Below are 12,406 nucleotides of genomic sequence, written 5' to 3'. Positions count from 1 at the left end.
CCTTGGGCTAAGGCTCAGTTATAGATACAATGTATTCTCATCAACTATTCAGGAATTAATTGGTCTAAGAATTACCTCAGGACTAGAGAAGACAGAAGTTAGTGGTGACTGGTAATTAGAAAGCATTTAATCAGGGTGGTTTAGAGAAACACACCCTGACCTGATAGCGGGGACTGTGTGAATGGATATAATGGGAACGATAAGGCCTCATCAGAGACTATTGTGCAAACTTGAGCTCAAGAAAGAGTTGCACAGTTCATGAAATTTTTATAAAAATTAATTGGACTTAAGGAGGCCTTTAAATGTCATTTTCTGTGTGCAAATAAATAAGGTTATACTTTCTCGAAGACAGCATTCAGTCCTAGGATTTATCAAAATTAACTATAAAATACAGTAAAACCTTGGTTTACGAGTATAATTTGTTCCAGAAACATGCTTGTAATCCAAAGCACTTGTATATCAAAGTGAATTTCTCCATAAAAAATAATGGAAACTCAGATGATTCATTTCACAACCCAAAAATATTCAAATAAAAATGATTACAATACTGTAATATAATACAAAATATAAAGAAAAATAAATTAACCTGCACTTACCTTTGAAAACCTTCATGGCTGGTGTGAGGGAGATGAGAGGAGAGTTATTGTGTAGGACAACTTTCGTTATAACAGAATCACTGCTGTCTGTTGGCTCAATGGAATCTTTTTCTGCACGGGGGTCATTGTATATGCTCGCGTGGATATTGACTGCAGTATAATGTTAATACACTCTTGTCATATACTATGTTACATTAAACATATAAGGCAATATGGCAGCAGAGGAAAGGGTCTATATCTGCAGGCAGCCTGACCTAGAATGAAGCAAAGCCTTCCTAAGCTTTCTCTTGTATGGAGAAGCAAAGGACTGTCCACAGGTGCTTTGAAGTGACAAAAAATACACTAGTACCAGTTGTAGGCAACTTCCAGCATTCTGAAAAATCACTGATTTCTGCCAAGTACCATGCCCTGAGACTGAGCATCTGAGCATGGGAGACAATCACCCACAATCCTGCAGAGAGAGAGGGAGAGGGAGAGAGAGAGAACCATTGGTTCAGTTGTAATCATGTAACGTTTGGCATCATGTACTACTCGTATTGCAAGACATTGCTCGTTTATAAAGTTAAAATATATTAGAAATGTTTGCTTCTTTTGTGGAACACATAACAAGTTACTCACAAACCAAGGTTTTACTGTAGTTGTAAAATTGCCTGGACTCTTCAGCAAAATTAAAAGATTGAATTAAAATCCTAAAGACACGGGCGCCTGGGTGGCTCAGTCAGTTAAGCATGTGACTCTTGATTTCAGGTCAGGTCATGATCTCATGGTTTGTGAGTTTGAGCCCCGTGTCAGGCTCTGTGCTCACAGTTTAGAGGCTGCTTGGGATTCTCTGTCTCTCCCTCTCTCTCTGCCCTCCCCCCAGCTCTCTCCCTCTCTCTTTCTCTCTCAAACTAAACTAAACTAAACTAATATAAAATAAGATAAAGTCCTTAAGGACAATATGAACAGCGTGAATTAAATAGAGAAAAATAGGCCAGTGGGGGAAAAAGGAACTCTTATATTTGATACTAAATGTGAGAAATAGAGTGAAAAATGCTTAAGCTCTTGAAATTTTGTCTTTTGTTTGTTTATTTTATTTTAGGGGGAGTGCAAGCAGGGGAGAGAGGTGGAGAGAGAGAGAAAGAGAATCTTAAGCAGGCTCCACGCTCAGCACAGAGCCTGATGCAGGGTTCGATCCCACGACCTTGGGATCATGACTTGAGCCGAAATCAAGATGGGATGTTCAACCGACTGAGCCACCCAGGTGTGCCTGCCTTTTATTTAAAATAAATGCCAGTGACTGAAGGTTGGAAACACACTAGGTTTGAGAACCATTAAACCATAATATTTTAACCAAAATTGGGAGTCAAATGGAAGTTTATTAAAATGAAACACATTTTATTATGTATGTACTAAATGACATCTAAAAAGCAAAGGTGATGATTCACACATGTTCCTACACCTCTTCATTGACCTTTGTCATTGTTAGGACAAAGTTTAGAATTTTTCTCTGATCTGTGGTATTCTGCCACAAACACTACAGTTTTGTTGTTTATTAAAGTTGCGTGTACAGGGGTGCCTGGGTGGCTCAGTCTGTTGAGCGTCCGACTTTGGCTCAGGTCATGATCTCGCTCTCCGTGAGTTCAAGCCCCGCATCAGGCTCTGTGCTGACACCTCGGAGCCTGGAGCCTGTTTCAGATTCTGTGTCTCCCTCTCTCTCTGCCCTTCCCCTGCTCACGCTCTCTCTCTCTCTGTCAAAAATAAATAAACATTAAAAAAAAAAAAGTTGCATGTACATTCCCCATATGGGCCATTCCAGACCTTTTCCCTGATAGATACAGTCTCATTCACTTACGTTTAGGGAAAAAACATATTACAACTATTGAGAAGCCCTTACTAGATATAAGGTGACATTTTACTTATGTTGGCAAACTTGGTAGTTCTCATACACTATACTCTGTAAAGGACCTTAAACTTCTTAGTTGAGGAATACAGCCTGTGTATGTTAAGTAATAATTGCATATTGTATAAATCTATTTTGGCTCTACTATGCCTGTATGAGAGTGGGGTGTTAATCACTGGATATCACAGATTCCTAGAATTGTAACTAGCACCAAATAGTCACGTATATTTTAATGAAGGGTGAAACTAAAAATAGATTTATCTGCACAGATCAAAAGATATACAACTGTTTTACCAGATTAAGGAAATTGTTTTCCTTGTCCAGCAGGCAGAGCAGAACCGAGAGACATGCACATCACTGCTGATGAACACAAATGGGCTGAATGTTGGAAAACATGATGCTGCAAACACACTGATGTTTACTAGCCACTCGTTTGGACTCCGAATAAATGCTATGCAAAGAGACAAAATGGAAGAGAGACAGTAACAGCAGACGAAGGAGCTCACCAGCATCAGGATGGTTTGTGTGGCTCTGGCCTCGTGGGAGGGTCTGGGGGAAAGGCTGCGGCTGTGAATGTGTTGGACTCGCTGCTTGTGCCTGAGCAGGACAAGGACCATGGAGCCACTGGCCCACACCATGATGCTCAAAAACACAAAGTCAAAATAAAAATATGTGACAGCATTTAGTGAGTCTCTAAGTTTATCTTGTGGTAGTTTAGAACAGTAGACAAATATATTTTTTAAAGTAAGGTTTTTGCTGTTCACTGGCCCAGTCATTTTCATTGGGGTGTAGATATTTAACAGGAGATGCAAGATCCAGCAAAGGAAACAGCAGAAGCCAATGCATTTTGGAGATGTTCTGAGCCCCATCACCCCAGAGATTTTAGGATGAAGCTTACTGGCCTGGTAGCCACTCAACAGGCAGGTGATGCTGAGGGCAACTCCTCTGCTCACCCTGTGGACATAGAAGACAACTTTACATCCAGGGTCATCTAGGAAAGATCTCCATCCAAAAGCTGCCATGGTCTGAGGGATCCCTTTGGAGAAAAGCACCAAGTTGTTGGCTAAGACCAGTTGGTTGAGAATCAAGTCTTTGGGTTTCAACTTGTGTCCTGTGAACAAAGTGAAGGTATAAACACCAAAGAGGAGGGAATTTCCCAGGATCCCCACTGCTGCCTGAATGAGGAAGATAATCCCCATTTCCAAGTTGGAAGAGCCCATCAATTTCAAGTGGAAATTGGTCTTAACTGGGGCAGAAGATCTGGAGGAAATCCAAAATATATGTATTACTGTCTTCATGTTTCCTGTAGGGCTTTCCATAAACCACATTTTTTCTGCATAGAGGACATTCAGAATATGTCCTTAAAAGCAACAAAAGGGTCAGATAGTGGTTATTTAAAGGAGATTTTACTACGTCACTGTAGATAAGATGTTTCTCCAAGGATGCACACCAATTGACAGCAACCTTTAGGCCTTGGGTTATTGAAGGAGGAGGGAGTCGTGGCATATTTAGACATAAACATTCACATCAACTTTATAGGCAGATGGATTTGTTTAAAATGTTTAGATACAATTGTAATTTTTATAACAGCAATTAAAATTGAAGGGTAATTTTAAGAAAATGTAGTACAATATACATATGAACTTTATCAGAGAAGAATTTTAAACCAAGGGAAAGTTCCATAAATAACTTTGAAAAGAAAACATGTAATGAATTTAATTCTCCAACAAAGATGTCATTTTATGTGGAGTGAGAATTTACACAGTTTCTGTAAATCAGAGTCAACTTGGAGGAGTCTCTGACTACTTAACACCTGTGATCACCATGGGTCACTCCTATGTTTGAACTGTAGTCGTTCAAGGGCAAAAGAGACTCATTCTATTCCCTTAATCAAAAGGGAATGGACGCCATGGAGACATGGGTAGGGGCTAAATTATGTGCTCTGTGCTCTCAGAGAAAGAATATTGAAATATCCATCATTATGCTCCTTGAGTAGAACTTTATCTGCTGGAACAAACCATGCTGTTAAACGCTACACGTCTGTGAGGGGTGACCACATTAAAAATTCCTACTGATCAGGGGATCGTGAGGTCCTTGTTGGGTAGGAAGAGTTTCAGATTTGGAGGATCATTCGAATGTCACAGTAATTTTGAAATCTGGTTCCAGGTCAGGGTAACATTGAGAATCTGAGAATATTGAAGTCCCCGATGATCTCTGCTCTCTTAAATGTGGAATCTCTAGTTCTTTTTTCTTAAGAGTCCTATCTCCACATGGGAGTTGGAGGTTTATACTCTTCCACCAATCGTTAGATATTTTAGATAAATGTAATTACGAATTCCTTTTTTTTTTAACAGCTTTATTCATTTTTTGAAAGATAGACTGTGAGTAGGGGAGGGGCATAGAGAGAGGGAGACAGAATCTGAAGCAGGCTCCAGGCTCTGAGCTGTCATCACAGACCCCAAACCAGGGCTTGAACCCATGAAATGTGAGATCATGACCTGAGCCGAAGTGGGACGCTTAACCAACTGAGCCACCCAGACGCGCCAAGAATAACTCATTACTTTCAATCTCAAAGTGACTTTAAAACATGTTTGCATACCTATACAACCCTTATTATGTGAGAAGTTTATGACCAATCCATACAAATAATAACTTTTGAGAAACTAAAAAAAAATAATTGTGTCTGTTGATTTTTATCAGGGTGTATTCAAACAAAACACCAAAACTATCAGCCAAGATTGTGAACTGGTATCCAATATCGTATTTTTAGTAAAATCATCAATTTTTTTAAATGACTGAATAAGAATATTAATGTGATCCATGTAATTGAAAGAAGTCAACATTAACCAATGTGTATTTGACTTGAAATGTATAGAGAGATAGATACAGTTTTTTTAACTGAACAGGTTCAGATATTGTGATCAACTCCCGAGCAGCTACCACCTCTGTTCTCCAGATTGTGGCCTCTAAATGCAACTTCTCACAGGGGCACCTGGGTGGCTCAGTCCGTTGAGCATCCGACTTCGGCTCAGGTCGTGATCTCACGGCTCATGGGTTCGAGCCCCGAGTTGGGCTCTGTGCTGAGCTATAAAAAACTTATAAAAAGCTCATATAAAAAGCTATAAAAAACTTCTTTGAATGGGAGGCAATAAGAAGGAACTGTACTACCTCTGAAGTGTTCTTCACAATAAACTGAACTAGAACTTGAGTAAGCCACTAGCAAAAATTATACCTTTAGTGTGACTGACTGGGACAGCATATGAAGCAGTGTCAGTAGGATGTAATAAGTTGATAGAACATCTTAAATTATTCTAGATAAATGATCCATTTTTTTATAAGAATAAGAAAAAGAGGGGGACTTATTAATTGCCAAACTCTTTTTTTTTTATTTAAAAATTTTTTTTTTCAACGTTTATTTATTTTTGGGACAGAGAGAGACAGAGCATGAACGGGCGAGGGGCAGAGAGAGAGGGAGACACAGAATTGGAAACAGGCTCCAGGCTCTGAGCCATCAGCCCAGAGCCCGACGCGGGGCTCGAACTCCCGGACCGCGAGATCGTGACCTGGCTGAAGTCGGACGCTTAACCGACTGCGCCACCCAGGCGCCCCAATTGCCAAACTCTTAATAGAAAAACACAAATTATATGGGGGTGAGTAAGGGAAACATGAGCTCTTATTGTTATTTAATGATATTATTGAGTAGTTATTGTAGGTATTAGAAAGGTACTCAGATCCTCCTTATGAAGGAATCCAATCTTTACATCCCATGTCATTGTGTAGGAGTACGTTCTTGATTATTTACTTGAGAATATAATTATATGTATGATTTTTTTTGTTAAATAATCTGGTGTGGATAACGTGGGTGACAGTATAGATGAAATGAAATGACTGCGTGCTGGTAATTTAACTGTTTAAGGTGGTGATAAGTCTGTGGGCCTTATGCTGTTATCTTTCACATATATTTGAAATATTCCATTATACCAGTTTTCAAAGACATTTTCTTCTGTTAATAATATTTTCTAAGTTTTGTGTCTTTAAGGCAATATTTTTCAACCTAGACAATACACATTTTATTCTTAGCATTTCATGGTTAAATTACTTTATTCTTACCGTACTTAATTTTTTTTTCTGTCTTTAGACAGGAATCTTAAAACCAAGTGACATCTGTATCCAGAGGGAACAGATAAATGAGCAGTTTGGAAACTAAAGAAGGTAAAACCCGCCTAAAATACAGATGCTTATAAGCTTGTCAGTTAATGAAATGTATAAGATTTTCCCATAATTCTAAATGTAAGGGATCTAGCTTAGTATATAAATCACCATGATACTCAAAAGAAAGGAATCACATTAGGGAAACTCTTTGGGGCAGGTATCCAAACCAGGTCTATTTTGTATGAACCTTTGTGGAAAGTCAGTGCTTTCACTCAGATAAAAAACCTTATCAGTGATGGAAAAAGAGGCAGAGATCTGAAGTAAATTAATAGAAAATTAAATTCAACAAGATTTTAAAGGGAGACTTCCATAAGAAGAATGCTCTGTCTTTAAGAAATACTCTGTTTGGGAGCACCTGGGCAGCTCAATAGGATAAGCATCAAACTCTTGATCTCGGCCCTTGTCATGATGTCATAGTTCTTGAGATTGAGCCCCACGTGGGGTTCCACCCTGACAGCATGGAGCCTGCTTGGGATTGTCTCTCCATCTCTCTTGGCCCCACCCCCCTCTCTGTGTGTCTCTCAAAATAAATAAATAAACTTAAGAAGAAGGAGGAAGGGGAGGAGGAGAAGGAAGAGGAGAAGAAGGAGTAGGAGGAGAAGGAGGATAGGAAGGAGAAGGAGAAATAATGCTCTGTTTGGGGTGTCTGGGTGGCTCAGTCGGTTAAACATCTGTCATATGTCTCTTGATTTCGGCTCAGGTCATGATCTTGTGAGATCCAGCCCCAAGTCAGGCTTCATATTGAGCGTGGAGCCTGCTTGGGATTCTCTCTCTCTCTCTCTCTCTCTCTCTCTCTCTCTCAAAATAAATAAATAAACTTAAAAAAAAAAGCTTAAAATCAGTAGTAAACAAATAGCAGAGATAGACTTATTTCCAAGACAGTCTAATATTGTAAATGATTTAATTAACACAGTGTCTTTTTCATGTAATTCAAGTGAAAATTTATAAATTTTTCTTTTTTTTCTTTTTAACTATTATTTTAAGTAGTCTCCGTGCCTAATATAGAGCTTGAACTCACAACCCTGAAATCAAGAGTCAAATGCTGTACCGAGTGAGGCAGCCAGGCACCCCTACGTTTTTCTAATACTACAAAACAAAAAATGTAAACATACCCAATTACATACTATATATTATATACATTCCATATTACATAATGTATTATATACCTTCTATAAATTTACACTTAAGTTCAATGAAGAGAACTTGCTGTGTTAGATACAAAGACCATTAACCACAACTTGTCATTGCTGAAGACGTACACGGATCAATAGCACAGATCAGAGTCAGTAAACCAAAAACTGTGTTGGATGAAAGTAAATCATCAAATATTTGGGAAAATTATTTATTTAATACATGGTTAAACTACTTGGAGATTTATTTGAAATAGTAGAGGTAAATTTATTTTTTTAAGAGGTAAATTTCTTGCTCTCATCTTAGAATTAAATTATACCCTATATCTTAACATAAAGATGTCAAATCTGCCATGTAAAAATATTAGAGTATATTTTTATAAATCTGTTTTGACACATCATTACCATACATAGCCCAAATCAGAGGCCATTTTTTTCATTAACATGAAAGTTGAGATAAGTAAAGATGTACCAGCAATGAATTAAACTTAAATACAAAGAAATTATTTACCTGTGTAGATTATAAAGGAGGACAAATAGCATGATCTCTCTATAGATATTAATCATTTAGATAATCTATTTTAAAGATGCTGGCATTGTGTATGAACAGGTGATACTCGGAAGTAAAAACATAGTAAAATTATGAAATGCTTGTTTCTAAAATAATAAAGTGAACTCAATTGAAAATGACATTCCATTATTTTCAGGTGTAATCGTTTTTAAGTTTATTTATTCGTTTTGAGAGAGAGAACACATGAGGAGACAGAGAGAGCATGAGGAGGGAGGGAGAGAGAGAAAGGATCCCAAACAGGTTCCACACGGTCCAAAGATGCAGGGCTCAAACTCCTGAACCTCCAGACCATGACCGGAGCCGAAACCAAGAGCCGGGTGCTTAACCCACTGAACCATCCAGGTGCCCCCCAAAGCTGGTGTCTTTGACACAGGGTCCTTCACGGTGTCCCTCAGCTTAATGATATTTGTCCCACCATGAAGCTTCTCCAGAACCCTAACCTCTCCTTTTATCTTTTTTCTTCACTGGCTTGAGAATTTTTACAACCACTGCCTCGCTGTTAGTGATGTTAATGGCCTCAAATACTTCACTATGCTTTCCCGGACCACGTTTTCCAACCAGTTGGTAATCATCTTGGTGACCTAAGCTCCGGAGGCATGCCTCCTAGTCACGGTACTCGTGGCTCCTCCGGCTTTGCACTTGGCCTGGACCCGGCCCTGCTTTTCGCATCGGGTGGGGTGTGGTGGACGGGACTGGGGGCGCCGCTGGGCCCAGAGGGCAGCATCTCACGGTGGCGCAGGGCAGGAGGCCATGCCAGGCCGCGCCTACAGGGCCAGGACGGGGTGAGAGCGAGGGGTGGGCTCCCCCAGCGGCAGCGGCAGCCGGGAAAGGGGCAGAGCCAGGGAGCAAAGAAGGACTATTTTTTTCTTTTATTATAATTATTAAAAAATTTTTTTAAATGTTTTGAGACAGAGACAGAGCATGAGCAGGGGAGGGGCAGAGAGAGAGGGAGGGAGACACAGAATCCGAAGCAGGCTTCAGGCTCCGAGCTGTCAGCACAGAGCCCACACGGGGCTCCAACTCACAAACCACGAGATCATGACCTGAGCCGAAGTTGGACGCTTAACCGACTGAGGCACCCAGGCGCCCCGATATTTTTTCTTTTTAATAAGAGATCTAGGGGTGCCTACATGGCTCAGTCGGTTAAGCGTCAGACTTCAGTTCAGGTCATGATCTCAGGGTTGTGGGTTCGAGTCCCGCGTGGGGCTCCGTGTTGACAGCTCAGCCTGGAGCCTGTTTCAGATTCTGTGTCTCCCTCTCTCTCTGCTCCTTCCCTGTTCGTGCTCTCTCTCTCTCTCTCTCTCAAAAATAAATAAACATAAAAGAAAGAGAACAGAAACACACGAATCTTCAGATCAGTGTGATTATTAACCACTCCAGCCCGATAAAATTGTAGCAATGCACAGGGCAATAATGGCTCACAACGTCCACCTGATCATAGTGGCTTTGTGAGTCACAGGGAGAATCTCAGTTTAGTGCCCTTGCTCTCAGAGAGGGGAAGGCGAGCCAGCCTGTCACTAAAGAGTCTCTGGCCAGAATTAGTTTCTCTTTGAAAATAACAGCGTATAAAATGAGGTAGGTGGGTAAGTGGATGGGGTGGCCACACACTATGTATGCATTTAGATAGAAAGATAGATGATAGATGGATAAGGATGGATCCAAATGGATAAGAATGGATCCAAAGAACAGCTGAGGTCCCTAAAGGGTAGAGAGAACGTCAGATTTGTACAAGGACAAGACTATTGAAGCGCCTTTAAAATCTGGATACCTGTTGGAGTAACATTTGTGTTTTGAGACTACTACAGGCCTGAGTATTCCTCTTGTCTGTCCCCCACAAACTCTTTTTTAACGTTTATTTATTTTGAGGGAGAGAGAATGCAGGGGAGGGGCAGAGAGAGAGAGTCCCAAGCAGCCATTCTCATCACGGAGCCGGACATGGGGCTTGAACCCACAAACTGTGAGATCACCACATGAGCTGAAATCAAGAGTCCGAGGCTTAACCGACCACCCAGGCGCTCCTGTCCCCCACAAACTTGTGGCCACATTTTTCTTACCGTAAGATGTTTGTTTCTATCATGAAAACAAATGAGACCTTATTTTCTGTAAATGAGATGTGAATTTTTACAAACGAGAGAAATTTGGACACAGATCATTGGGCTTTAGTCAGCACCACGTGCCTTTCCCCTTTGCAAAGCAGAGCAGCACCCCCAGAAGCATTGGGGCATCCCAGCAATGGCTGCTCAGACACTCACCGTCTGGGAACTCATCGTCTCTCACTGCCGATCACATGCCCCTGCTGTGACGGCTCCAGGGTGCAGCCTGTAAGTCAGGGCTGCAGACAGGTGAGAGCCCATTTCACAGGGGGCTGGAACTGGCGGCTGGAGGGAGCACCCGGGGCGGCCCTGAAGCAGGTGCACGAGGGTGGCAAGGGCCTCTCCTTTCCTCAGCTGGTTCCGGAGCAGATGTCTCCCCACGGCTGGGTTTTGTATGTTTCTGCTTGAGAAAACCTACTGCTTCTGGGAGAACGGTTATCCCTGGCTTTCCTGAGATAAACTCCTTATAATAATGAAGAAGTTAATTGGGGGAAAAAAAATAGCTACTAACCCAGTTGGAGTTTGCTGTGAGGGCAGTGGCTGCGGTGATGGAACCTGTGCAGGTGCGGAAAGGGGGATTTTGAACCCTGAGATAAAGGTTTTGAGGTTCTGTGATCTCATCTGCTTGCTGGGAAGTGATTATCATTTCACCTGTAATTGCACTGACAGTGTCTACTGGGGATTGAAGATTATTTGTGGAAAACATTTGTGAACTGTGCACACCCCCAAATGCTATTAAAAGTGATTAACTGAGATATGTAACAGGAGTGTCAGGACAGGATGGGGAGGGCAAAAATCCTCATGCAAATTGAACAGAAGGCACTGAAATCTAGTAAGTGAGAGAACTAAGCTGAGCACATCCTATCCACTTGGTGAATCCAAAATACCATTTCTTTCCTTTCCTGAGAGATCTGAGGGTACTGAAATTGAAGGGAGAGACTGTACTGGGTGGGTAGAGTTGGAAACAACACACAATGTTGCAAATGAACAGGAATTCTGTGCAGGATATTTGTTTAGTGCTTCAGCAGACATGTACCTTATGTGGGTCAGGCACATTTCTAGGTATATGATGTATGAGTGCACAGAACACAAACAAGGAATGTTTCCTTATGGAAATTGCATTCTCATTAAGGGACACAGACAATAAGCAATGACTCTAAGGTGTTGAGTTACATGGTATCTTAGAAGGTAATAGGTCTGTCTTTTGGTAGTAGAAAAGAACCAGAAGGAGTGAAGAAAATTACAGGGGGTAGGGAAGCATTGCAATAGTGGATTGGATCTCCAAAGAAGGACCCAGTGCAGATGTTATTTAGGGAAAAAATTTAAGGTGGCTAGTGATAAATTCCTTATTTATTCCTTTCCAAATGTTATATATTCATTTTCTTGTTTTATTGCACTAGACAAAAACACCAATATTAATATGGAATAAAAGTGCAGAGAGTAGGCATTGTGTTTTGTTCACAATCTCAGGGGAATACTTTTTTTAATGGACAAAGAGGCATGGCATTTGCAATAGCACTTTTTTTTTGTTTTGTTTTGTTTTTTGTTTTTTTTTATATATATGAAATTTATTGACAAATTGGTTTCCATACAACACCCAGTGCTCATCCCAAAAGGTGCCCTCCTCAATACCCATCACCCACCCTCCCCTCCCTCCCACCCTCCATCAACCCTCAGTTTGTTCTCAGTTTTTAAGAGTCTCTTATGCTTTGGCTCTCTCCCACTCTAACCTCTTTTTTTTTTTTCCTTCCCCTCCCCCATGGGTTCCTGTTAAGTTTCTCAGGATCCACATAAGAGTGAACACATATGGTATCTGTCTTTCTCTGTATGGCTTATTTCACTTAGCATCACACTCTCCAGTTCCATCCACGTTGCTACAAAAGGCCATATTTCATTTTTTCTCATTGCCACGTAGTATTCCA

General features: G+C 40.8%; 1 protein-coding gene across 1 annotated transcript; it reads right to left on the bottom strand.

Moving 5' to 3' along the window:
• Window positions 1-2,768: 2,768 nt before the first annotated feature.
• LOC124522708 (vomeronasal type-1 receptor 1) lies at window positions 2,769-3,698 on the bottom strand. Its single transcript, XM_047094291.1, has one exon. The coding sequence runs from the start codon at window positions 3,696-3,698 to the stop codon at window positions 2,769-2,771; it is 930 nt and encodes a 309-aa protein (XP_046950247.1).
• Window positions 3,699-12,406: the final 8,708 nt, after the last annotated feature.

Source organism: Lynx rufus, unplaced genomic scaffold (assembly GCF_022079265.1).
Source record: "Lynx rufus isolate CCGP_SWC_20201006 ecotype Redwood Valley unplaced genomic scaffold, mLynRuf1.p SCAF_39, whole genome shotgun sequence".
Lineage (NCBI taxonomy): Eukaryota > Metazoa > Chordata > Mammalia > Carnivora > Felidae > Lynx > Lynx rufus.
Note: the sequence above shows the minus strand (reverse complement) of the source record. Positions and strands in the feature narration are given on the sequence as shown.